General features: G+C 43.1%; 1 protein-coding gene across 2 annotated transcripts in view; it reads right to left on the reverse strand.

Moving 5' to 3' along the window:
* Positions 1-26362, reverse strand: part of DENND1B (DENN domain containing 1B) — a 1279546-nt gene that overhangs the window by 183287 nt on the left and 1069897 nt on the right. For both annotated transcript variants that reach the window (XM_086954825.1, XM_086954820.1), the window contains 2 exons: positions 23262-23352; positions 13587-13627 (listed from right to left, as the gene is read on the reverse strand). In XM_086954825.1, the coding sequence (XP_086810951.1) occupies positions 13587-13627; positions 23262-23352 (132 nt within the window). The remainder of the gene's footprint in view (positions 1-13586; positions 13628-23261; positions 23353-26362) is intronic.

Here is a 26362-nt window from a genome sequence, read left to right on the forward strand (position 1 = left end):
CAAGGGAGACAGCCAGCTACTTCCCAGTATCTCAAACTGCCCGGACTATCTTTAAAGAACACAATGGTAGCCATATGTTATCGATGTTGGAGGAAGAGACACCAAGGTGACCCTGACGTATTAGAAACTGTAACCGGCAAGTGGAGCACGTCACGACAAACCTTGCCTGAAAACAATGAACGATTCTATATACTTCGGAACCCGTGACCCACTCTTTTGACATGCTATTCTGCAGCAGATATACCGACCCTCAGAGCCACGTGCGGATTTATGAAAAAATACTCCTGCTCAAGATCCCCGAGGTGGAATTCCATTTTTTTTCATTTGCATGTTATGTTTGCCTGAAGTCCGCAAACACATGGGAATGCAAATAGGACCATGCTGGAGATGTACACGCCATGCCTGGATTGCAGCAGCCCTCCATCCCTACTCCTGCCTGCGATGATAGCACACAAAGGGGGCAGTATGATCTCACCTTCAGCCGGTTAATGTGTCTAGCCAGGGCACAATGCATGCCATTCAGAGCTTCGGCTTCCCGTACACGTAACGTTGGACGCTAAAACGCTCTCAAACTTCCATAGGCTGTGGTACCTGTCAATCTACAGACCAGGAAAAGGGTGGGACTTCCCGAACCATTCTCCCCCCTGGAGGTTATTAACAAGCCGTTAGCGTGCACATCCAAAAACCGAAAGTTCAGGAGCGTCACGGCTGTCGCGCGGTTGCTGCAGAAGTCAGGAGTGGTGACTGAGGCCGCCGATGCGGTGAGTGGGGCTTAGTTGTAGGGGGGGGCGGGTGTGTGTGTGGCATTTGTGTGTGGCGTGTGTGCGCGCGTGTCTGTGTGTGTGTGTGTATGCGTGTGTGTGTGTATGTGCGCGTGCGTGTCTGTGTGTGTGTTCAAGGGGGGGCTGTGTGCGCATCGTTAGTGCATGCTAGCCAAGCGAAAGCAGGGGCTGTGTGTGTATATGGAAGTGCATCTCTTTAGAAGCGCGTCCACAGACACCAATCGGCGCGTGCCCTGGTCTGTACCACTAGGCAGGCAAGACGACAACAATAGATCTCGCTGGCGACAGCGCTATCCCGCTGCATCACCAGCGAAACCTAAAAATTGTTGCCACATGTTGTATGAATGGCCTTATCCATGATTACAAAACGTATCAAGCACTGTCTACTGGGGTGCTAAGACCTACACTACTAAAAAGTGTGTGTTCATTTTATTTCTCAGCATCATGAGGTAGTAAACCATTGTACACCACAATGCGGCCACGTCAGAGTGCTTTGGTATAGTCATACATGTATGGGGGCAGAGTATGGTTAACAATCCTTGTGGATGAACCAACTAGCCAATGAAAAGGTAGAGTCTGATGAGGAGAGCCACCCCAGTGGAATCCTGATGTAGCCCGAAGTGTTGGTGCCAGTACCCAGACTTGGATGCCTTTACTAGCAGGAATAACCAACAAGTTTCCAATTTTAACAATTAACATGTGGCACAGTCTAACCACATCCCAGTGGTACGATTTAGGGACATTCCTCTCGTATTGAGAAAGGTGTTTTTATTTTCAAGCTGTAGTGGTAGTGTGTTTTATAAGGGAGAACATTGCATATTAAGACTCCTTCCTTCAAATTTCTTAAATCTAGTCATCTTAAAAAAAGGGAGGGACCCTTTGGAACATAAAGGACTAGGATGCAAGCAGAAACTCAAAACGGAACGTCCTTTGGGAGTAATTTAACTCTTACTTCACAATATCCCACCACACATAAAATCCTCTTTTAGCCCAACACTCAGAAAGGCATACAACCTGAAAGATCACTGTTGAGACCAACAATCCATGTATTGGTACAGAACCAACAACTCGTACATTGATATAATCAATTTATTAAAAATATAATACAAGAATTAATACAAAATTAAAAAAGTATTTTCCATACACAATATAAAGGTGAGTCTTTTTCACAAAACACAACAATATAAATGAAACAAATCACACAGAAAATAGGTTAAAAACACAACACAAGAGTTAAAAAAGACATTACACTTTGTCATTAGGTACCATGACTCATATCAAAACTGTACAGAATCACCCGAATGTATTGTAATTCATTAACATTTAGGGTAGATTAAAAGTGATGAGTTAATGGCAGATGGGCGTCGACGTGTTTTGAAGGGGATATGGTTGAACCTTCTTTTTCAAGACTACAAAACACTGTACTCTCGCTGGTTAAAATATCTACTGTACGTTGTTCTTTAGAACTAGAGAGTCATTTGGCCACTGTTACGTAGGTCCAATATCCTATCTGAAGGAACCAAGTGCTGATTAGACCTGGTTTGAGACCACTTTTACACCCTTATGTAAAGGGGGAATAATAAATCAGTTGCAAGTTGCGCTGAACTGGTCGCTACCTTGGGCCAACTAATTAGGTGCCACATGACTGGTTTCCCTTCCTGCACAGAGGCGGACTGGCCGTAGTAAAATTTATTTTTGTGCACGTTTGTTTAATGGGTCCTTCTTGTGTTGAGGCCCTTTCATTCGCCTCATGCAGGGAACCAGCGGTGTCTCAATACTTCAGTTTCTGCCTTTCGTGCGATAAAAAAAATTTATAGTTTTGATATGAGTCATGGTACTTAATGACGAAGTGTAATGTCTTTTTTAACTCGCGTGTTGTGTTTTTAACCTTTTTTCTGTGTGATTTTATCATTTATATTGTTGTGTTTTGTGAAAGACAGACTCCCGTTTATATTGTGTATGGAAAATACTTTTTAATTTTGTAATAATTCTTGTATTATATTTTAATAAATTGATTATATCAATGTATGAGTTGTAGGTTCTGTACCAATACATGGATTGTTGCTCAACAGTGATCTTTCATGTTGTATGCCTTTCTGAGTGTTGGGCTAAAAGAGGATTTTATGTGTGGTGGGTTATTGTGAAGTTAGAGTTCAATTACTCCCAAAGGACATTCCTTTTCGAGTTTCTGCTTAAATCTAGTCAGCCATATTGTGAGTAGATTTCTGATTGTAAGGTTAAGTAACAAAGACCTTAGCGAAGTACACCACTGTGCTGTATTGTCATATTCTGTGGCTGAGACAAGTGGTTTTGTCATCTGCTTGTTTCTCTTGTGCTGTACTTCAGTTACAGAAGACTGATACTGCCCGTTGAGCACTGAGGCTAACAATTATGGTTTATTCCAGGAAATAAAATTAGAATTCACACTAAAACTTAGATGGGGTCTTGTCCTCAGACCACATATGATGTGACTATATGATCTAAAGCTGGGTTCTCCAAAGTTGGTCCTGGAAGGTCGGATCCAAGCCAGATTTGATTTTTAAGATAGCTATAGTTATCTAAATGGGGATATGGTTAAAATATGGCATGGATCCAGCCTTCCAGGAAAGACTTTGGCGAACCCTGATCTAAAGCATGCACAACACGGTAGGCTGCAAAACTCCTGAGGAGGACGTTGAGAAAGCATGACTACTCCAATGCAGGTGGTTTACTCAGCTCTGTATGGATTAAGTGGATCAGATTCTCTCAGTGAAACAGTTATAGTGCGACTAGAAAAACATTTAAATAGTTGCTAAAGCATTCAGAAGGGAACATACTTAAGCTGACATTTTAATGCTATTGTCTGAAGAGAGCAGTTACAGTTTCCACCACCTCTTAGTACACAATGAGATACAGCCATAGCTTTGATCACATTAAAGCAAGAAGACAAGGGGCATTATCAACATTGTATCAACCAATCAGCATTTGTATAGAGCAGCACTGTCACCCCTAGGGGTATCTGGGTGCTGTGGATGCGAAATCTAAATAAAAGTCAAAAACAAACAGAAAGAGGCAAAATACAGGTCAGAAATTAGCCGAAAGAGGCAAAATAATGGTCAGAAACAAGGCAAAAGAGGGAGGAGGGAAACTGTAGTAGTAGGGGGAAACAGGCAGAAAGATGCTAAATGAAGGTCAGAAACAAGCATAAAGAGGGAGAGTAAAGGTCAGAAAGGAGCAGAAAGAGGCAAAACACAGGTCAAGAAAGAGGTAGAATACAAGTCAGAAACAAGCGGAAAGAGAAAATACGGGTCAGAAACAAGCAGAAAGAGACAAAACAAAGGTCAAAAAAGGGCAGAAAGAGACAAAATAGAGGGCAGGAGCTAACAGAGAAGGGGCAAAAAAGGAGCCGAAAACAGAGGCACTAAACCCAAGGCAGCAGATGGCAGCGGACTGCGGGCAAACTGGATAGTAGGACTGTCGCAGGGGGAGCTGGCCCAAGGATTTAAGGTTTCAGTTGGAGTATGTGCAGATATACCATAAATGAGCGTGTAAGTCCAAAAGAGTGTGAAGCTATATCCCGATGTCTGCGTTAGGCAGTAAAGCAGGATCTGCTTTATGCTCATATACTGCCAAAAATATATGATACTGCTGCTGAGCGGGTTATGAATTAGGTACTATTGATTCTTGTGTTGTCAGTAGCTTATACATATATTTTAGATGATCTTTATCGGATGATAAATCAATACTGCAGATTTAGCTTACGTGAATGTTTGTATTATTAGTTATGAGTGGGATGAAATAATGTAATAATTGGGTCCTGTATATAAAGATGTGCCTGTTTGCATCATAAACTAGAATAGCTCTCATTGTTCCAGCTACACTGAATCCAGAACTGTACACAATAAAATACACATTATGTTATTAACACATATTATCAGCACATTCTAACACAGTGATGTATTCTGCTAACCGTACATCATCACAAACTGTTGGTATCTTAAACAAAGTACAGAAGCTCGCCAAAAATAAAATAAACAGTACATCCCATCCTAAACATATCTGCTTTTCCATTTCCTCTGCTCGGATACTGCTGACATCAAGATTGATGCATTAAACTGAAGCGAGTTAAGTTCAGTGTTGTTTGCTGTATTTACTGACGGTGATAAGGGTTGGAAGTCACAGAAGAGTAATTGTGCGTTACTGCAAGGGCTAGCTGCGTGCGGCATTAAATCCAGGCGATTTCAAATCCTCGGTTTTCAAAGAGCTACTGCAAAACCAAACTGATAACATTCCTATCGAATCTGCTGCCACACCTAACTCAGGGGGATGGAATGTGCTGCGAGGACAGCACAGCCCCTGGCTACATCAGCAACTTTCCATGCTTGGCCCACATTCTGCCACTCCGCGGACATTCCCAAAGTGAAAATGTCCGCAATCTGCAGAAATACCAGCAGCAACAGATACTTCACACTCTTAGTAAAAGAGAGAGAGACTTCTGAAAGAAAAGTAAGCTCAAAACTGGTTCAGCACAAAAATGTAAGCAACACACCTGCAGACCTTCCTACTGCAAGATACCATGGCCCAGATGAACAGCCATTTAGCATTTGTTAAGGGGCCAAATCGCTATTTCAGCCCATTAAGAAATGCTAAATGGCGTTGTCAGATGTACAAAGAGCCAAAACTGGTCACAATCTGCGATTTTTACCTGGTAGAAATCGCAAAATAAGACAGCGATTTAGGAATCGTAACTAGGGTTATTTACAGTTCCTATAGTACTTGTATATAGCATTTCCTAAATGCAAATCGTGTAAAATTTACAGGAGCATGACCCATATACCAATTCAGGACTGGGTAAGTAAGGAGCATTAAGAAACAATGTCCTGATAGGTAAAGATGTGTAGGCAATTAATTATGCATGCATTCAGCATTACTCACAAGGAAAGAAGGAGAGTACTCATTGGTATGAAAAAAGATAGTTAATCATCTTTATATTGTAACACAAGGTCATGGTTGGAAATTATACAGTTGGGAGCAGCACTGCATAAATTGAATTGGTGACAACCATATAATACTTGGTGCTTAAAAAAGTGTCTGTGGTGAGAGTGGCGACGCAAGTGAAGAAGTGAACAGCATGGACGGCGCACTGTGAACAAAGTGCAAATAATTTACAGTGAATGGCTCAAAAACATGTGACAATGTGATATCACAATAAACAAAAGTTCTTTCAATTTGATGTAGAGCCACAAAGGAGGAGTACGCTACGGGACTCGTTTGTTGGGAAATATCGTGCAGCGCCAGGACGCCGGAGGAGCCAAGCGGACCCTTGTGTAGCTGACCCCCTGTGGAATCTGCGCCAAATCCAACGACTCGCCGGACCCGCTTCGCGGGTCCCGCAGCGCGTCTTCGTCATCTGCCAGGAGGCAGCAACTGACTGTTGAGGAGGAGCGCGGGGCAGGTGAGCAACCAGCGGGGCTGCGAGCATTGGCAGGGGACTCCAGTGTCCAGGAGCCCCTGCGCGCCCAATTACTATCACCTGGGCTGCTCTCCCCGCTGGCCACGCCCCCCCGCCAACGGAGGTAAAACCAAGCCTCACCTTCCTGCCTGTGGGACTCGTTTGTTGGGAAATATCGTGCAGCGCCAGGACGCCGGAGGAGCCAAGCGGACCCTTGTGTAGCTGACCCCCTGTGGAATCTGCGCCAAATCCAACGACTCGCCGGACCCGCTTCGCGGGTCCCGCAGCGCGTCTTCGTCATCTGCCAGGAGGCAGCAACTGACTGTTGAGGAGGAGCGCGGGGCAGGTGAGCAACCAGCGGGGCTGCGAGCATTGGCAGGGGACTCCAGTGTCCAGGAGCCCCTGCGCGCCCAATTACTATCACCTGGGCTGCTCTCCCCGCTGGCCACGCCCCCCCGCCAACGGAGGTAAAACCAAGCCTCACCTTCCTGCCTGTGGGACTCGTTTGTTGGGAAATATCGTGCAGCGCCAGGACGCCGGAGGAGCCAAGCGGACCCTTGTGTAGCTGACCCCCTGTGGAATCTGCGCCAAATCCAACGACTCGCCGGACCCGCTTCGCGGGTCCCGCAGCGCGTCTTCGTCATCTGCCAGGAGGCAGCAACTGACTGTTGAGGAGGAGCGCGGGGCAGGTGAGCAACCAGCGGGGCTGCGAGCATTGGCAGGGGACTCCAGTGTCCAGGAGCCCCTGCGCGCCCAATTACTATCACCTGGGCTGCTCTCCCCGCTGGCCACGCCCCCCCGCCTATCACGTGGACTGTAGGGTATTAAGGAACCCAGCGTTCCCCGCTTCGCGGGAGCGAGCGGGAGCGACCGGGAGAAGCCCGGGACAAGGGCGGGACCGTCCAAGGCCGTCACAGGCCGGAGCAGGCTGGGCTGGGCCCACTCTTTTGGCTTTCCATATCGTGCAGGTACCTACAGACTTGATAATTTTGTTACACTCGTTTTGGGTGGTATAATCTGTCTGACCCCCCTGGAGTATAACTATGCCTTCATCAACAAAGGAGAGTACCCCTCAGAAGCCGGGTGGTGTGAAAAATGGGACTCTTGAAAATTATTTTGCACGGGCTGTGGGGGAGGCGGATAAAGAGGGAAATTTGTCTAGGCTAAGGGCGGATCGGAGACGATCAGTGGACAATCTGAAAAACACCCCCTTGGGAGAGTTATCTATCACTTTAAGGGAGGAGTCAACTCGTATTGAGGATGTTCCAGTTTTGTTAAGGGAAGGGATGAACACCTCTCAAATTGATATCACGAGTACTGCTCCACCTAGTAGTATTAGAACTAGCCCTGCTAGGGGGGCTACAGTCCTAACGCCACAACCACCCATAACCCGTAAAGACAAGCACCCCAAATCGAAAGTAGTCACCACACAAGCAATCCCAGGACCCCCTCCAAAAAAACGTAGGAGAAGGGCAAAGGGAGCACATGGTGGCAGTAAACCCAAGTCTCTACACCTAGAATTTGGGAAAGCCCCGCAACCCCAGGTTCCCACAGCAATACCGCCGGTAGAGTCACACTCTAAATCTAACGTGCAGGAAGTTTTAGCTCCCGCCCTGAGCACAGATGTAGGAACCAGCAGTGAGAATGTCACCCTTTCTGTTGTGCCACTGGGAAACCTGGAATTCCTCTTAAGGTCTCTGTTACTCCCGATCAGTGAAAGCGTAAAAAAGATCGAGATCAGATTAACCATACTGGAGGCCACATTGGGAAGCCTCAAAAATCGCAGTGTTCGACAGGAAAGTGATCTTACAGCCATCCCTAGCGCCGCAGTTGCGCAAGGGTTAAAACCCAGGGTAGCTAACCCAACGCCAATCCCACCTCAGGCCACAAATGGGGCAGTCCCACAAAAACCACCAAACCCAAAGCCTGTAGTCACCAATCCTCCCCAGGCTACCACTCCCAACCTACCCCTAGCATTAGTACCTCAGGCACATAGGACAGATAACATCATCCCGGATAATCAAAAAATGCCCCCTGCAAGACCCCGTCGTCCTAACCTACCACCCGAGACTAACGATCTCACAGTAGTTATGGCAGGGGTCCCCCAACTAGATGAAGGTGAAATAGAGGATTTTTGCACACTAAAAACTAGGGTCATTAAATGGCTAAACATAAACAGACCTCTCCCGATACATCTTAATAATGAGATTATAATGGTAAGAAGGGTCCCGTGGGTGGGGAGAAGTCGGAAATCCATTACTGGGGACTGTATATTAGTGAGTTTCAGGGACAAGGGCACGGTGGCTCACATTTGCCAAGGGGAAAACATATCAAGGGAATCTACCATCCATACCCTTCGCGTGTCTTTCTTTTTCCCAAATACCCCAGGCCCACAATATCCACCCCAACGACATGATAGATGGGAGAGAGTTGGCAGAAGAGGGCGCCATCAGGCTCCTCATCCCTGGCCACTCTTCGGTAGAACGGCACCATTACTCCCAACCTACAATCGGTTTAACTGTTTAAATGATCTAGAGGGGGTGGATTGACAAATAGATAGGGCCTGTAAGGAAACCGTAGAAGAGGGTGCCCAAGCAGAAACATCAGTGGTGCAAAGAAACCCGGCCCCGCAAACCCATTTACGTAGGGCGGAGGACTCTATGCCTGTAATTAGTGAACAACTAACACACACTCAGACAACGCCCGTAGCTCCAGTGGGTGGGGTGGAACTGACTCCATGTCGGTTTCTTAGCTGGAATGTGGCAGGGACTAGAGCCAAAAGATTGGATCCCACATGGATAGATTTCATAACCAGCAACCATGTAATTGCCCTACAAGAAACATGGGACACCGCACCATCTTTCTGTCTGGACGGGTTTATAAGTTTTATTATTCCAGCAACTCCTAGCAGTGCAGGAAGAGCTAAGGGTGGTCTAGTTCTCCTCTTCTCGTTAAAATTGGCAGGGACGTTTAAACAACTAGAGTCAGGCTCCCCAAATATTTTAATGGTAGAATGGACTATCTCACCAGGGCGGGTCTTAGTGGTCTTAAATTTTTATAATTCGTGGGCTAGACAAACAGACACAGCCCATGTGGATCAACTAGAAAAAGTTCTTTTTGATTATAGTCACAAATCTTGCACTAATTTCGATTTCCTAATTTTAGGTGATTTTAACATTCAAAAATGTGTTTTAAAATGTAATCTAGGCAACCTGGATGGTCAAACAGAAAATGGCAATCTGCACTTTGCTCACACCAAAGCGGGGGAGGCGTTGGAATTTCTCCTTGCCAGCCTTAACATGTCTGAACCCCTCAGTACTGGTAGTGACGAATCCTTGCCCACCTACAAAGGGTCTGAAAGTGGGTCTGTGATAGATTTCATTTTCGTTTCTCAGGGCTTAACCTCTAGGATGGGGATTTACGAGGTAATCGCCTCCCCACATAGTGATCACAACCCGGTCTCAGCACAGGTTCACTGGAGTGACTTATGGAGCAAGCACCTGGGCCTTCCCAGGGCTTGCACATCGACGGTGCCCAGTGACCAGGGCAGACGGCTCAAGTGGGGTAAGGTGGTCCAGGAAACCTTTATGGCTTCCCTGCGCCCAAAGATAGAGGAACCTATGCGAATCTGTTTAGACCAAAATGCCTCCAATGATGAGATTGTCTCAGCTTTTAATCTAATTTGCTCACATACGGCTGAAGAACTTACTGTCCCCAACTCTAATTTGCCACCCAAGCCATTTAAATGGTTTGATAGGAATTGCTCTAAAGCCCATAAGGAACTGAAAAATGCCCTTAAAATAAAGCCTAGGGATAAAACTTTAATCTCTAAATTAAGGCGAGAGTATAAACTGGTTGTTAAAAATAGAAAAAATGCAATTAAAAAGAATGCTTGGAATGATTTGCTTGACGTGGATATACTACGGAATAGTAAAAGATTCTGGGACATCATAAACAACCAATTCTTCTCTGGGGAGATCAACACAATCTCCGACTGCATCATCAGTGACGAGAAATGGGTTGATCATTTTAAAAATATATATGGCGGCAATGACCCTGTAAATGATAATGAGACAGGACCGACCAGGGGCCTAGTGGCAGTAGAATTTAATGAGGAGGAGGTATATAAGGCCATAATGGACTCCACGAAAAATAAGGCTCCGGGCCCGGACGGTGTCCCGGTAGACTTTTTTATATATGCCCCAACTACCTGGTCTAAAGTCCTTACAAATGTCTTCAGGGCAACAAATGGTGGATGTTTTCCAGTAACATGGAACACATCTGTCATAGTACCAATTTTTAAAAAGGGAGACAGGGAGAATCCAGGATGTTACCGCCCAATCTCCTTGATAGACTCTGCCTTTAAGATTCTGGGCAGAGTCTTATTGACAAAGTTGAGAACAAGCCTGGAGACCTGTGGGGATCTCGCAGAGATTCAATATGGCTTTAGGGAAAAACGGGGAACCTTAGAGCAATGCTCAAATTTACACCTCCTAATATCGAAGTACACGGTGGCCGGGGAAGGTTCACTATATTTGGCTTTTATGGACCTCTCCTCGGCCTTCGACTTGGTTAATAGGGCCAAGCTTTGGGCTATATTGCGCGAGCTTGGTATTGAGGAACCCTTGGTAGCCCTTATAGCAAGCTTGCACCAAAGCCTTACTGCGAAGGTCCGGGTGACCAGGGATGGGCGATGCTCTGATAGTTTTAGGTCAAATAAAGGTGTCCGCCAAGGCTGTATCTTGGCCCCACTTTTATTCACCATTTACATTAATGATCTAGGGAAGTCTTTGTTAGCGGGCAATGCTGATGTCCCGCGGGTAGATGGGAAGCAGATACCGGCTCTTTTATACGCAGACGATGCTGTTCTCATCGCCCGCACGGGCATTGGGTTACAGACCCTTTTGGAACTCTTTGGCTCTTTTATGGCCAGATTGGATCTAAAAATCAATGTAACTAAATCGCACACAATGATTGTGGGTCCACAAAAAAATAAGTTACATACAAAAACCTTTTTTTGTAATAGCGAGGCTCTCTCCAGGGTCCCGGTTTTTCCTTATCTAGGGGTCTTGTTCGACGAGAAGGGCTCCTGGGTCCCGCAAATCAAGGCCAAATGTATTTCTTTAGCCAGGTCTACAGCTGCCCTGCTGGATTTTACTAAAAGACTAGGGGCTAAACCAATGGAAGCCGTGTTAAAAGTTTACAAAAGTAAATGCATTTCAATAGCCTCATATGGTGCAGCACTGTGGGGTTATACTAATCTGGACAGTATGCAGATAGTAGAGAACAAACTTATTAGACGAATTCTGTCGGTCCCAAACTCCACACCTACCTACTCCATACATGAGGAAGTTGGCCTACCTTATATCATAGATGGATTGAAAATGGCCCCTTTACTTTTTTGGGCCAATATCTGGTTAAACACTGAGTTGTCTTTAAATCACACAATCCTTAAAGACGTGACTGCAAGGGAGGGGGCAATGAAAATAGCTTGGCTGAGATATATAAAGTCATCATTCACTGCCCTCGGAAGACCTGAGTTATATACAACACCATCCATAATCAAGAAAGCGGACATTGCGTGGATTAAGAAGGAATTCCAGGGGAGGACACGCTTAGAGAGAGAGGAATATGAGGTTAATAAACCGTTAGTAAGAGCACATCTGGTTTTGTCCTCTTCCCCCTCGATGGAACCCTACCTGCAATATGTCTCTAAACCCTTGCATAGATTTTTGTTAACCAGATTCAGATTGAATTTAATCCACTATTCATTAGGTTCCTTCCCTACGTGGGGTAAACCAGAACATGCACCACCCTGTGAGTGCGATCAGTTCTCTAATCAGGATACTCTTCATTTCCTGTTTTTTTGTGCATTTTACGATTCTGAGAGGAGAAAATATTTAATTCCCCTCCTGAAAACACTGGGCTTTATACAAGTGAGACCTGCCTTGCTTTACCTCCAAAGGTTACCGGACGCACATGTCACTTTTTGTGTAGCGAGTTTTTTAACAGCCGCGTACAGAGGTAGAAATAAAAGAATCCCTAGAACTGTTCTGTTTTAAATTAAAAATGAATACATTAACTGTTACTTTTTGTATGTATAATGGTGACTAATTCAGTGACTTTTTTATGGACACTATGTATAAACAAAATGAACTGTGGGTATTTTTAAAATGTCTTTTCAAATATATGTATGTTTTGCCTTTTATGATTTTAACAAAAATCGAATAAAGTGTATTTTGACTGACTGTAGCAATCTCCGCACACATAGGTATATATTTCAGTAGTAAATGTGGGAAGGTCAGGGAGGAGTGGCTGGGAAATGCTTACTCCTAGAAGAGCTAATGAGAGTTTAGGAAGGGACATGCAAACACACAGAAAAGAGTAAGCCTGTTCGTGACACAAACTGCACTTCTATAGTTATTACAGCCAAAAAGCACCCAAAACCAAAGTAAATACACTCCAACTCAGAGCTAGAATAAGTCCAGCACAACCCATGGCTGACCACTGATACTATAACACCTAAAATAGAAACCCATGCAAAAAGAATTACAATAAATTAATGTATTTAAAAGTTGAAAGAATATACTTATATTTATTTTAATGTTTAAAAAATATAGTATAAATTTAAAACATAGGTATAAAATATTTTCATTCATTTTGCATGTTAAGGTATATTTCTAATTAATAATTACAATTATTTCTACACATCATTCTCAATATATAAAATAGATAAATTTAACTTTAGGTACTTTTTATTGATCCTTTAGAAAAATACATTTTAATTTATTGTACTTAAATTAATTAAATATTTACTTCAAAATAAGGTTAATGCTGTATTTTTTAATGTGTTTTACTTTTAAAATACATCTATAAAGTTAATTAACAATAACATATGTTGTTACTGTTATTTACACGTTAATAAACTTAAAAACATTTCCTTCACTTTACCTATGAGGAAAGTGAAATATGTCAAAAAGGCACTACTATTAGTAACTTTACAGTTGTATATGACATTACTACTGACTCTACTCCTGCTTCAGGGGGTGGGACATGTAAGTCTACACTTTAGAGTAACTTTACGCTCATAAATGGTGAACAGCCTTAAGTAGTGTAGTTACTCAAAAGTGAAAGAGTGTAAATGTTCTTAAGTATACGTTTACATTTGTGAATAGGCTGCACAGTTTAAGAAATGTGTCCACTGACTTAAGCAGCCACTTAGAAAATATTTTCTCTGTTTCATTGTGTAACCCATCCAATAAAGAAACTTTTCTGTTATAAGCAACTATTTTTACTCAATTGATGATGCATAGCATTCCTACGCCAGAACAGACCTGTCCAACCCTCACCATAAACCATAAATAAAAGCATACCTTTACTGTGTACATCCACTCCCGGTAAGATTTTGAATTTCCTGTAAGTATTAAAACAGCCATTTTGTAAATTGACGAATTTGTCTCTTTTTCATCATCAATATTAGGTTAAATCAAAGTGATTAATGATACAACTTTACACATGTACTCATTTGTCCCACTCTAAAGTTTCTCAAGGATGGTTAGTATGCGAGTATAGATAGAAGACTGACTAGCAGTGGCAGCATTACATGCTTTTGCCCATAACATTATGTGGGGATTCATATCGTTGTTATGTATGTTTCCAACAGTGCTCCCAATCTATGCAATAAAAGGAGGATATATAGAAGAGCATAGAACATCAAGTCTGGCACCCAGTAATTGTGAACAACTGGTTCACTCTCTAGCCTCTTGTGTTGATTTTCAGCCATTATTCACTAGCACCCTGATGTAAATACTGGCATTTAGGAAGCACAAACCTGAGCTTTTGTCATTACACCAGGGTGGAGGATTTACATGGTCTTCTTTTCAATGCATCAATCTACTCCAAAGCATTTTTACATTACAATATGTCATTTGAGTCTTCCCTTCAAAGTGACTTTTCAAGCCATTGTCACACTGTAAAATGTTGCAATATTTTGGAAAATAATTTTTGATATGTTAAGCTTCTTGGCTGCAGTGGTAATGATCCCTATATAGGTTATATTTCAAGTTGGACTTTTTTCATCTTGAGTTTTTAGTTTTGGTTACACACAGTTCATCACATTTTCTTTTTTTTTTGCTTCTCAAGAAGCAGAGTTACATCTATGTTTGTGAAAATTTCTTTATAGAATTATAATTTTCACAGCACAGTTTTGCATTTTACATTGTTCACTGCTTTAGTATTTCCTTCTTACTACTGAGAACCCATTGAATGCTATGCTCCCATATGGGTACTAATAGAGGTCAGTTGAAGTTTCTTTTCTAAACAATATGGTTTTCACGTTTTGATCTTTCATTTTCACATGAATATCTAGATCATACACTTCAAGTAAACATGTTATAGTAAATCAGGTAAAATATGGCCTTGTTCATTACTTTCACGATGGTGGCTAAGTCCAGTGAGGATATTTACTGCAAACCTCAGATGAAATCGAATCACAAATATGTATTTTACTCTAATGTTTATGTTTTAATCTTATCTAGCACTCACCATTTGGTGCATATATTAATCAATCAATGAGTAGATCTGTAGAGCGCTTATCACCCATGAGGGCATCCAGGCACTGGCAGGGCCAGTTGATTAGACAAATAGCCAGGTCTACGGGGACTTTTGGAACTCTGAAAGAGATGGGGCAGTCCGAAGATGAAAGGGTAGCTTATTCCATGTCTTCCCTGCTAGGTAGAAATACTGACCTCCACATCTGCTACATCGGATGCGTGGAAGAGGGTTAGAGAAAGGGAAGCATAGTGGAGGTGTCTAGTGGGCAAATGAATGTTCAGCCAGTGGTTCAAGTAAGAGAGTCCACAATTGTGTAGTGCCTGCAGGGGTATGCATGGGAGCTGGAACTGGCCTTTTTTCTGTACAGGGAGCCAATGGAGTTTCCTGAGGTAGGGGTGCTATGGGTTCATATAGGGATATTCAGGATGAGTCTGGCTGAAGCACTCTGTAGTCTTCGGAGGAGGTGAGCTGCGATCCCTGTGTAGAGAAGGCTGCTGAAGACCAGTCGGCTGGAGATGAGGGCCTGGGTGATGGCGAGTCTTGAGCTTTGGGGTAGCAATTTAAATATCTTACAAAGTATGCAGAGGATGAAGAAAGTGGAGGAGATGACTTGAGTTGACCTGAGTGGTCATGGTTAGCTTGTTGTTCAGAATAATGTCTAGGTTTCTAGCATGGACAGAGGGGTAGGAGTGGGTCTGAGTTCTGAGGGCCACCAGGAAGAGTCCCATGGGGAGCTTTTGTTTCCAAAAATCAGTACCTCTTTCTTGTCCGAGTTGATCTTCAGGCAGTTTTCTTTCATCCAGTTGACAACATCTGTAATGCAATTGTGGAAGTTTGTCTTGGTGTCAGCGTGTCTTTGGAGAGGAAGAGGATGAGTTGTGTGTCATCGGTGTAGGATATGATGTTGAGTCTGTGGATGATGAGGATGCTGGCCGGAGGTGTCATATAAGAGTTGAAGAGGGTGAGGCTGAGCGACAATCCTTGGGGTACTCCACAGATGATTTCCTTGGGATCAGAGGTGACTGCTGGAAGGCAGACATTTTGCATTCTCCCGGTGAGAAAAGAGGTGATCCATCTCAGAGCGACTCCTTGGATGCCTATGTTGTACAGCATTGTAAAGAGTGTGTGGTGGGAGACCTTGTTAAAAGCTCCTGAGAGGTCTAGGAGGATCAGAGCCGCAGTCTCTCCTCGGCTGAGTATGGCCTGGAAATTTCAGTAACCGTGATGAGGGCTGTCTTGGTGGTGTGGTTGTTACTGAATCCTTATTGGGTGGAGTCAAGTAAGAGGTTCCATTCCAGATGTTAGAAGAGTTGTTGGTTGATGGATTTTTCACGCTGTTGAGGAGGTTGGTAGTGTTGATGTCATTGTGGTCATTCAGATGAAAGTTGAGGTCGGCGGGGAAAATGTACTTGTTGGAATGTATGGCAAGGGGGCTATGAAGTCAGTAATGAAGTTGCAGAAGGGTGGACTTGGTCCTTGAGGATGGTAGGTGAGAGTGCCTCTGAAGGTGGTTTTGCTGTCTGTTTGGAGTCGGACGTTGAGGTGTTCCAAGGCTAGGGTGATGTCAATTGTGGTGGTACATTGGATGGATTCCTTGTGTATGATGGCAATCCGTCCGGCAGGCTTGTTGATACAGTCGCGGTTGATGATCTTGCATCCTTTGGGAATTGTGGTAGCAATATCAGATGCAGAAGTGGGGTTGGGCCAGGTCTCACTGAAGAAGAGGACATCGGTGTGAGAGTGGAGATGAGGCCACAAATCTAGGTAGTGCGTTTGCATAGTGAGCGTGTGTTGAAAAGGATGCATGCAAGTAGGTGTTTTTTGTTTAGGTGGTTTCTGTGGTGTGTTCGGGGGGTGGCTGGTGTGTGTGTGCTGTTGCAGAGGGGGCAGGTGAAAGGTTCTATTGTCGAGAGTGGGTTAGCGGGGTGGCAGCATTTGTAGTGGTGTCCAGGATCAAGCATGTAGCAATCTGTGATGGTATATCTGTGGGAGGGACAGGGGTCATGGCGCTGGGCACAGTCCAGGCATGGACAGGAGCAAACGGAATTGGCTTTGGCATGCCCACTACATACGTCTGTGCACGGTCGCACCAAGGCCTGCATTAGGCAGGTCCTGGGGTGGGTGGGGTTTCTGTTGGTGGGAAGAACAGTGAACGGAAAAACCTGGGCAGCGACGGTGTGATGGATCATGCTGGAACAAGCAGGAGCTGGGGGCCATAGTGGAAAGCCAGGTGCCTACTGATGCGGTCGCAGTCCTGCTGCATTAAGTAGGTCCTGGGGTCGACAGGGCTTCTGGTGGCGGGAAGAATGGTGAGCAAGAAAACGCATGCAAGAAAAGCTGGGCGGAAAAAAACAGGCAGCGGTGGCATCACTGGATCAGGCTAAACAAGCAGGAACTGGTGGCCACGGGCAAGTGTCAAGCTAAGTGCCCAGGTGCCTATTGAAGTGGTCTCGCTGAAGGCTGCATTAGGTAGGGTCTAGGGTGGGTGTGTAGCCTGTTGGTGGGAAACACTGTGAGCTGGAAAACTAGGGTGAGAAAAGCCGGGTGGGAGCTGTGTCAGTGGATCAGGCTGAAACAAGCAGAAAGTGGAGTCCACAGGAAACTGACAAGCTGAGTGTCCAGTGCCTTTTAATGAGAATATGATTGCTGATTCTTATTGACCTATACAGTTGTAATGTAACAGTTGTAATGTACTGCAATGTTAACTGATTTGCTCCATGTATTTTGGGATTATTTTAATTGATGTCCTGTATCTTTAACCGCCTATTAATAAAGTATTAATTACAAAATATTTTTTGTTAAATACCTAGCTTGAATACTATTTGGTTGTGAATATCAGCCAATGTTCATAAGGTTTGAATGATAATCAACTGTAAACTAATAAAATGTAAAATCCCAGCATGCTGGGGTAATTGTACATGTAGTCCGCCAGTGCAATTTCAAATGTTGTGAAACAAAAGGTTTACTTTGCAATTGCAATGTAAGCTGTGTGGCTTAAATGGGAAAACAGCCTTGCAAATCGAATCCAATATCTTTAACGGGGGAGCACCTTATTTTTAGAGAGACAGAATAAAAAAATGGCTCTTCTATCCTACATTAACAAAAGCAAAAGGAACAGTGGAAACCCATGCTACACAAAATAATAAAGCATAATAATAATAATGAGACATATCAAAGTGCAATGCGACAGAATATACACATTAACGAGCAATTGTGCAAATGTTAATTGTTTTATAGTATCAATAAAGATTGACTACTACTTACATTCTGAGTATTTCAGTCCACGCAATTATTAGAAGTATGAAAATAAACAATGACAACTAAGGCTCAGTGATCACCTAGTCCTCTCAGGGTATGTATAATGTGCAAACTGATAAAATATGCTGTGCAAGATACATTATTTAATAGTATGTATTGGGGACACCTATGCAAGCATTTATGCTGATAAAGCAGACAATGCAGCACGAGTCTTGCTCGCACCCATCAACAAATATTTATGAGGATATTTACAGAGCGCTCGTTTATCAAATCTAAGAAATTCAAATTTTTAGATAAACAATGAAATACAAATACTATATACCTGGGCAACAATAACAACAAACAGGTGAAATTGGACTGTGGTTAAAACCCCGTACAATACTTTACAACGCTCAAGTGATAACTGCAATAAAATGATGTTAAATGTACCTCAAAGTGCACAGCTCCATACTTGCCATTTTAAATCCAGACTGCTCTCCTCTGTGCATTACATCTGTGGCGGTTCTCATATGAAATTATCAGATATCCCAACAATTCTTACTACGAGTCACAGACTAAGTCTTCAACGGAATCCTCGAAACCTTATACAGGGTACCAAAAGCAACAGCGCTTGGAGTACCTACCAAAGGCAGAGTGTGCACTGCACAATGAGTAAGCAGTTGTATAGAATTACGTTTTCTGCACAGCTATGGATTTGCCCATTTCCTCATACATTCTACCCTCTGCAGAATATCTTTTAAATTCCAACCAAAAAGAAGGTTTAAACATCACTAAAAAGTCGAACAGATGGAGCAAAGCAGAGGCAGACACTCTGCAAAAGTTAACTCATCATATTTCAGCTGTTAATAGCTGTATGCAAGAATTAAGCAGGAACTAATCATGTGAAACCTTTGCTCAGGCAGTGTTGATGTCCTTAATTGATGGAGAGAGGTAGACTTGTGTCCGCAGTATGAAATAGTCTTCTTTAAATGTGATTTAAACAGGGTAGAAATACGAATTCTTTCTTTCTAAGGAAAGTGTTTTGCTTGATCATTCATCATGCAAATGCATGTCCCATCACTGATACTGGTTTCAAAGCAATATTCATTTTAAGAGACCAATCAGAATGCAAGAAACTTCTAAACCTGTACTTCTGATTTTTTTTTTTACTATCGGACATCTTGAGTCTTAATAAACATTCTAGAAAGACAATGTTTCTTAATGAAAGAGGTTCTTCTTCGAACTTATTGTGTCGACAAAGAGTAAAACTAAGAGAGAGACCATATATTGATCATAACAGGGATATGCAGAATAAAATAGGCACACATTTAATTACATGAAGCAAAAACCTGTAGGCTAGTTTTCTGCAGAATGCTAGATGATATGTTTCAAACAAATTATTCTACTAAGGAGTTATAAGGCACAGTGTTAATAAAATGGCATTTCTCCGCAAGAAAAAGTCATTATTTGCTGGTAAATAACATTTTTCAAATATTGTAGTAAGTGCTTGTAAAAAAAATTCCGAAGGAACCAACCAATCAGTCTTTCAACTCTGCCACCAGCAAACTCTTTTCTTAACTCCGAGACTTTGCCCGCGATTTCTTCTGACATTTTCTTACTCAAGTCTTTTTTTAATTAAACTGTTCGCTTGGCCCTTTATTTTGGAGCAAAGAAATGATACCTTCTACTCTACTTTCATTACATTTGCTCAGCAATAAAAACAATGTGAATTACCTGTTTGTCCAGGGGGTTCTTGAAGGAAGTGCTCCTTTCTGTCTCTCCAACCAAACCCCCTCGACGCTTAAGGTTGACCTAAATCTAAAACTTTTAGGGGGCACCCCTCTAAGTACAAGGATCCATCATCTGGAATTAAATACTTTTACATCGAAGCAGACTTTCTAAGATATTAAAGCCATCAAAACTCATCTTTCGAGGCAAATCTTTGGTCTTGCTCATAATTGACTTTGTGCTAACCCTAAACCGTCTTCATTAAAATGACAGAGCATCCAGTGCCTCCAACTTTTTCCTTGTAGCTGACATTTCTTCATTGTACATTTCTGTGAAATGGCTTGTTGACAACTTTATCGCTCTACAAACCAATACATAAATAAAATAATGAATAAGGTGACAAAGGTGTGCTTTGCAAAGGAAGGTGTACCCGAGGAAAAATTCAAACAGTGTGCTTTTCATCAGAGAGAACAGTCATCTTGGGTTGAAATGCAGGTTTTTGGGTTCTCTGAATCAAACTGTAAGAGTAAACATACTTACAGCCCTTCAACATGTTTCCACATACAACCTCTCAACACAGGGAGACTTTTACTTCTCGTACAGAGCCAATCACCTCACCTCACTCTCTGATCAGTATCAGGCTTTATATTTTTCAATAAACACCCATCCTACGGAAAGTTTCTCTGGTGGCCTTTGCTATCGGCAACCTGGTTCTAGGACATCCTTCAGCCAGGACTTTAGTAATCTCCTAGAGCCTTACCTGGAAAGAGCTAATTTCATGCTTCTCTGTGATTTTAATTTCCATCTGGATAAAACTCTATGTAACAACACATTAACTTTTGGAAACCATGAGCTGCTGCGGTTTTACGTAGTTGGTTATGCGTCCCCCCATGTATCTTCTCTAATGATCAGCTAATTAAGGTGGGAGAGCCTTTACCTCTCGCCTGGTCAGATCGCTTTGCCATTCCTTTTAACCACATCGGTGCGGTACGATTTACCGCCGGGTGCTGACCCCTAATAGAAACGGGCGTGGTCATGACGGAACGGTTCCGTCATGAGCACAGCTCAACCGATGCTCATGACGGAACCGTTCCGTCATGAGCATCGAAGGGGTTAAATTAAGGGTCTTAGCATCATGCAATGTTCTATCTGAAAACAGGACAGTGGAGGATAGGAGAAATCTCAGTCTCATTAGTAAGGAGGCACTCACTAACCTCCTCACAAACTTCCAGCTCTCTGGGCGCTTGGATGCTAATTTGGCTGCAGATGAATTATCTAAAAAGTGGTTAGCGGTCATGGACACTTTAGCGCCCATGAAAAGACACTACGCAGCAAGAAAAAGGCCCTCTTCTCCCTGGTTCTCTGACAGACATAGAAAGCTGAGACAGGTGTGCCGTAAACAGGAGAGGCTATGGCGTGTAGATCTAGCACCAACAGGTAGAGAGCTACATAAACAGTTTGAAAGAATATAAAGCTGCTATCATGGAGCAAAAGGGAATGTACTACTCAAAGATCACAGAGTCAATTAAATCCTCCAGAGAGTTTTTTAATATCATCAACTCCCTCACTTCCCCTCCCGTTACAGATCCATCAGAGACTTAACAGGAGCTCTGTGACAGATTATCAGTCTTCTTCCGTACCAAAATCACAGATATATACTCCCTGCTGGAGGCAACCAATTCTAAAGGGGGGCTATCTACTCTGCCTGCACTCCATCTTAATGAAAGTGCCACTGGGAAGGAGACACCCAGGCTACTTACTTTTCCTAGCATTTCACCAGAGGTTCTGGACCAGTTACTAGAAGGAGTTACCTCTGGTTCCGTCCAGGATTCTTGCCCACTGAAGGTGTTAAAATTTGGCAGAGAGGCTAGTATCCCCCACCTTACCGCTGTTCTGAATGTAGCCATCTCAGAAGGGCAATACTCCATCTCCTGGAAGTCTGCAGTGGTTAAGCCACTCTTAAAATAGCCTTCACTGGACCCCACGGAATTGAAAAACTATCAGCCGATTTCTCTACTACCAGTCCCAGCTAAGATTTTGGAAACCTATTTAAACTCTCACCTTAGTGCCTACTTAAGGGACCATCAGAATCTCGATGGTTCACAACATGGCTTTAGAAGCCACCATAGTACGGAAACAGCACTGACTGCGGTATGTAATAATATTCGTACCCAGGTCACACTACTTTGCTAGTCTTGCTTGACCTTACCGCAGCTTTTGATACCCTATCTCCGCTGAGGCTTGTTGAACGTCTCAGGGAGATAGGGATCGGGGGCTCGGCCCTGGGACTCCTCGCTTTCTTACTCGGTGATTGGACACAAACAGTGAAAATGGGCCAATTCTACTCAGCTTCTAATTCCCTATTGTGTGGAGTCCCTCCGTTCTCCTCCTTGAGCCCGACACTTTTTAATATCTATGTTGACCCGCTGGCAAAGATGGTGAGTTTTTTTGACTGGAGGTGTTGTCGTATGCTGACGGCACACAAATAATGGTGTCCATTACTCACAGCATTAGGGACTCCGCCACTAATTTTGAAAATTGTATGCAGGCAGTCTCATCCTGGATGGTGGAAATTTTTATGAAACTGAATGGTGAGAAGACCGAAGTCTTGATATTTGGTAACCAATTGGACATCTGGTCCAGTGATTGGTGGCCGGACACATTGGGCAACTGCCCTTGCCCTGTGTTCCACGGGAAGAACCTAGGGGTCATAGTGGACAACTCTCTTTCTTTGAGCCTGCAGATTAGCAGGGCAGTGTCCACTTGTTTTGGGATACTAAGGAAAATCTCCCAGTTCCTTATGTTTGCCTCACATAAACAGGCTGTCATCACCCTAGTAATGTCCAGATTGGATTACTGTAATGCCCTTTATCTGGGCATTAACAAAGGACTGGTGCAACGCTTGCAGCTTGTGCAGAATGCTGCTGCCAGGCTGGTAATGGACTTGCCAAAATACCACCCAGTCTCGGCCTCTCTCCTTACACTGTATTGCCTTGCTTCGGACTGTAGAATTCTTTTTAAAACCCTCTGCCTGACCCATAATGCCTACTATGGCTTGGGCCCTGATGGTATTAAAACAATATTCCAGCGTTATGTTCCCATTAGGGATCTTAGGTCCGCAAACAAAAACCTTTTAACAGTGCCGAGGTTTAAAAAGGCAAAATGGGGAGGTAGAGCTTTCTCTACTGCTGAGGCTAAACTGTGGAACTCCCTCACTGAGGAACTCTCTGGGCAGGTGTCACACTCCCTCTTCCGCAAGGCCGGAAAGACCTGGCTCTTCACATATACCACTTTGAGCATGACCTCTCCTCTCTGTACATCGTTCTGCTACAGAGCCTTGACGCCCTTGGGCTAAGTTATCGCTCTATAAATGTTTTATTCATTCTATAAATGTTATATTCATTCAACTAACTCAGAATAAGGTGATCTTATTGTTTCTGTCTATGCTCAAGTGATGAAAGCTTGCATGAAAAGGTAAAAGGAACTGTGTTTCATGTTAAAGAGCATAGTATATGGAATGAATACTTTACCTCCACTGAAGCCACCAAAAGTAATCTCCTCTTCAAATGCATCTGTAAAACCCCTTCCTGCATTCAGTTTTGTTAGTCGACCATCAATAAACTGCAAGAGAAATTACATGATTTAAGCATTTATATTCTTGGGATAAAGCCATTTTCAATGTTGCACACAGGAAACGCTCATTTTGACATAGCTGGTAGAGGAAAATTTCAAGCTTCAAAATAATGCATTCATTAAAGTCCAAAGGGGTATAATTGAGATTAATTGATTTTTAAGCAAAATAATACAACATATGATCCCTCCACCACACCATCTAGGATGTAAGCTGAGTAGGTGCCCATTTTACATAGCAAGAACCCAGTGATTGATAAATATGGCTGCATAATGCAAATTCTGTATATAATATTCAGATAGATTTTCCCTTTTCTGCTCAACATATGAAACACTCTAATATTACCGACAGACATGCCTTCAAAAATAATAAAAATGACTCCTGCCGGCTTCAGACAGTAGGGTTTTTTTAATTTCCTCCAAGCTTATAGTAGCATTTAGAAGCACTGCAATTTCTATTTAGTGAACTTCACAGCTTTATAAATTATACCAACTAATTATGATAGGTAAGTAACAACTTGGACTTCAAATTCAAGCAGTTTATGTAAAAACATTGTTTATTCAAGCAAATTCGAAACGTCTGTACAAAAAAAGCAGCTTAAAGTATCCAACAGCATTTCATTGGACATGATTCAGAATATTAGATTGGTTGCACCGACAGACATATAGTGACATTTTTTATTTAAAAAAGTGAAACCTGACATCATTCCCTTTAGGTGGAGGTCCAGAGTACCGTGATGCAAAGCTTGTTTACAAATCCCTGGGTGCGCTGGCTGCCCAGGTGCCATGGAATCCCAAACCACTATTATTCGGACCCCCTTGCAAAGAACCATCGCAGGCCAGAGTCTAGTAGTGGGGAGGTAAGTGTAGTAATAGGAGGTCTATAGGCCTCCTACTAAGGTTACGTAATTTTGATTTGTATGACTCGCCTAGATGTCCGTGTGGGTATCCAGGAAATTTTAGCAAGTGTGTAGTAGAACCAAATCTTAAGATTCTTTCAAAACTCAGGGAGTGAGGAGGAGACTCTGATGTGTTGAAAGAGGTTGTTCCCTGTTTTGGGTGTGATGCAGGAGAATGAGTGAATTCCTGCTGGTACTTAGGTAGTCTAAATCAGTGAGGCAGAGGGATGAGAGAAATACCACATGAACAGGGAGGAAGAGGGAGTGGAACAGGGTATGCGAATAAAGCTAGCGAAGGAAGGCCAGGAAGAGTGAACGCATTTGACCGCCCTAGACAGAAGTATGACCCGGGCGTCGCCTGCGTTCCTCCTGACCTTTACATGCGGTCCACTGGCCAACAATAGCACTGGGCTGCTGTTTACTCAGCACTAATATTAGAAAGATTTTAAATAAACTGAAATAATTTATTTATAGATTAATTGAAGTTAAAGAAAGAAGAAATGAGAGTGCCATGCACCCCTTAACTTTAGGAATACCTTTGTTTTAAGGACATCTTGCAGCAAATGGGTAAAAATATGATAAAGTCTCTTCAGAATTCAAAAACTGTTTTTAATTAACATGCATCCCGATTTCACCTTAGTACATCAGATGCTTTCAGTGATTTGACAAGTATTCTTTTTTAAAGTGATTGATTTTTACCACGAATTTAAAAACATTAATGCTTCCCCTCATCCTGGCAACACTGCTAATTGTTAACTAAGAGGCAAGTCAGATGTTATGTGACCCATTTGGGTGGCTTGTGTTGGTATTATTCATCAACATTAGAGTTTAGTGAATCAAATGCTGGAGAAGGTTTTGTACAGAGCAGATCCTGAAGTCATGTATTTTGAGGTACTCATATGTGATGATGATGAAAAAGAAGGGAAAGTGGAATAAAACAACGGCCTAGGATCACACAATTTGGTCAAGTGGGGAAGCCAGAATTGATCCCAGATTTACTGGTTTCAAATAGTGCAGTTCAGCCACTAGATGTACATGCTTTGCTTCCCCTACACCCACCCTTAACCTTGCTCCCAACCGCTACCATGCTAGCATTAATGCAGCCTTCGATCACACCACAGACCGAACCTTTTAGCACCTGAGAAAATGTTTGAGAGTACCAATGGTCTACATTGTGCTCCTAAGTTGGGTTAACAAAGTCTCTAGGAAAAGCAGTTCATTCTCCATTTTTAAGAGAAGGTACAGGATCAGTGTGTTCACATTTGATATTGAGAAGAATCACTGTTGGTCCTAAAATGTCCTTGATTAGGAAATAGATTAAAACTTGCAAACACAAATGCTTTTCACTAGACACCATTTGCAAAGTTGCTAATTAAAGTTGATAACAAATGCAGTAACCTAAATTGCTCCAATAAACTGCCTGTATAGCTACACTCTCCAGAATATACCTTCTCAGAGATCAAAAGTTTGGCAACAAAATACTATCGATCTGACACCAAAAACGATTGTGGCTGTTTAATCAAGTCCGACAAAAAGCAACACCTTTTCCCACACAGCAGATGTGTGTGCAATTCACTACACCCGACTCCAAACATATTAAAAGGACATGGGGCCTCCTGCGTTACCCATCATCACACATATAAGCACACACATAAGCACACGTTTACACACAAGGGATACCTAGTATTTAATAGAAATATATGTACTAAAAGACCGTCCTGACTCCGTCAGTAGCGGTCGCTCCCCTCGCTCTCCTCGCTCCCTGGCTCCTGCTGAGATCGTAGCGCTTCATCTGTTACACGGATTGGTGCTGGTATTGTAGCGCTTCATTTACGCTACTGTCCTTTCATATTGTAGCACTTACTGGTGCTGGTATCGTAGCGCTTCATAGACGCTACTGTATTTGCATATTGTAGCGCTTGTGTGCCGCGTAGCGCTTTTACTGGTCGCATTGTGTTGTAACTGTGCTGTAACTTTGTTGTAAATGTGCCTGCGCCCCTGTCCGCCCCAACCTCGTCCGGTCTCCATTCATTATTGCTGCCATCTTGTTGTTGTTGTGCCTTCCAGCCCGCCCCTCCGCCCCGCTCCCGCCTCCCAGCTGA

Source organism: Lissotriton vulgaris, chromosome 1_1, assembly GCF_964263255.1.
Source record: "Lissotriton vulgaris chromosome 1_1, aLisVul1.2, whole genome shotgun sequence".
In the NCBI taxonomy this organism is placed as follows: Eukaryota; Metazoa; Chordata; class Amphibia; order Caudata; family Salamandridae; genus Lissotriton; species Lissotriton vulgaris.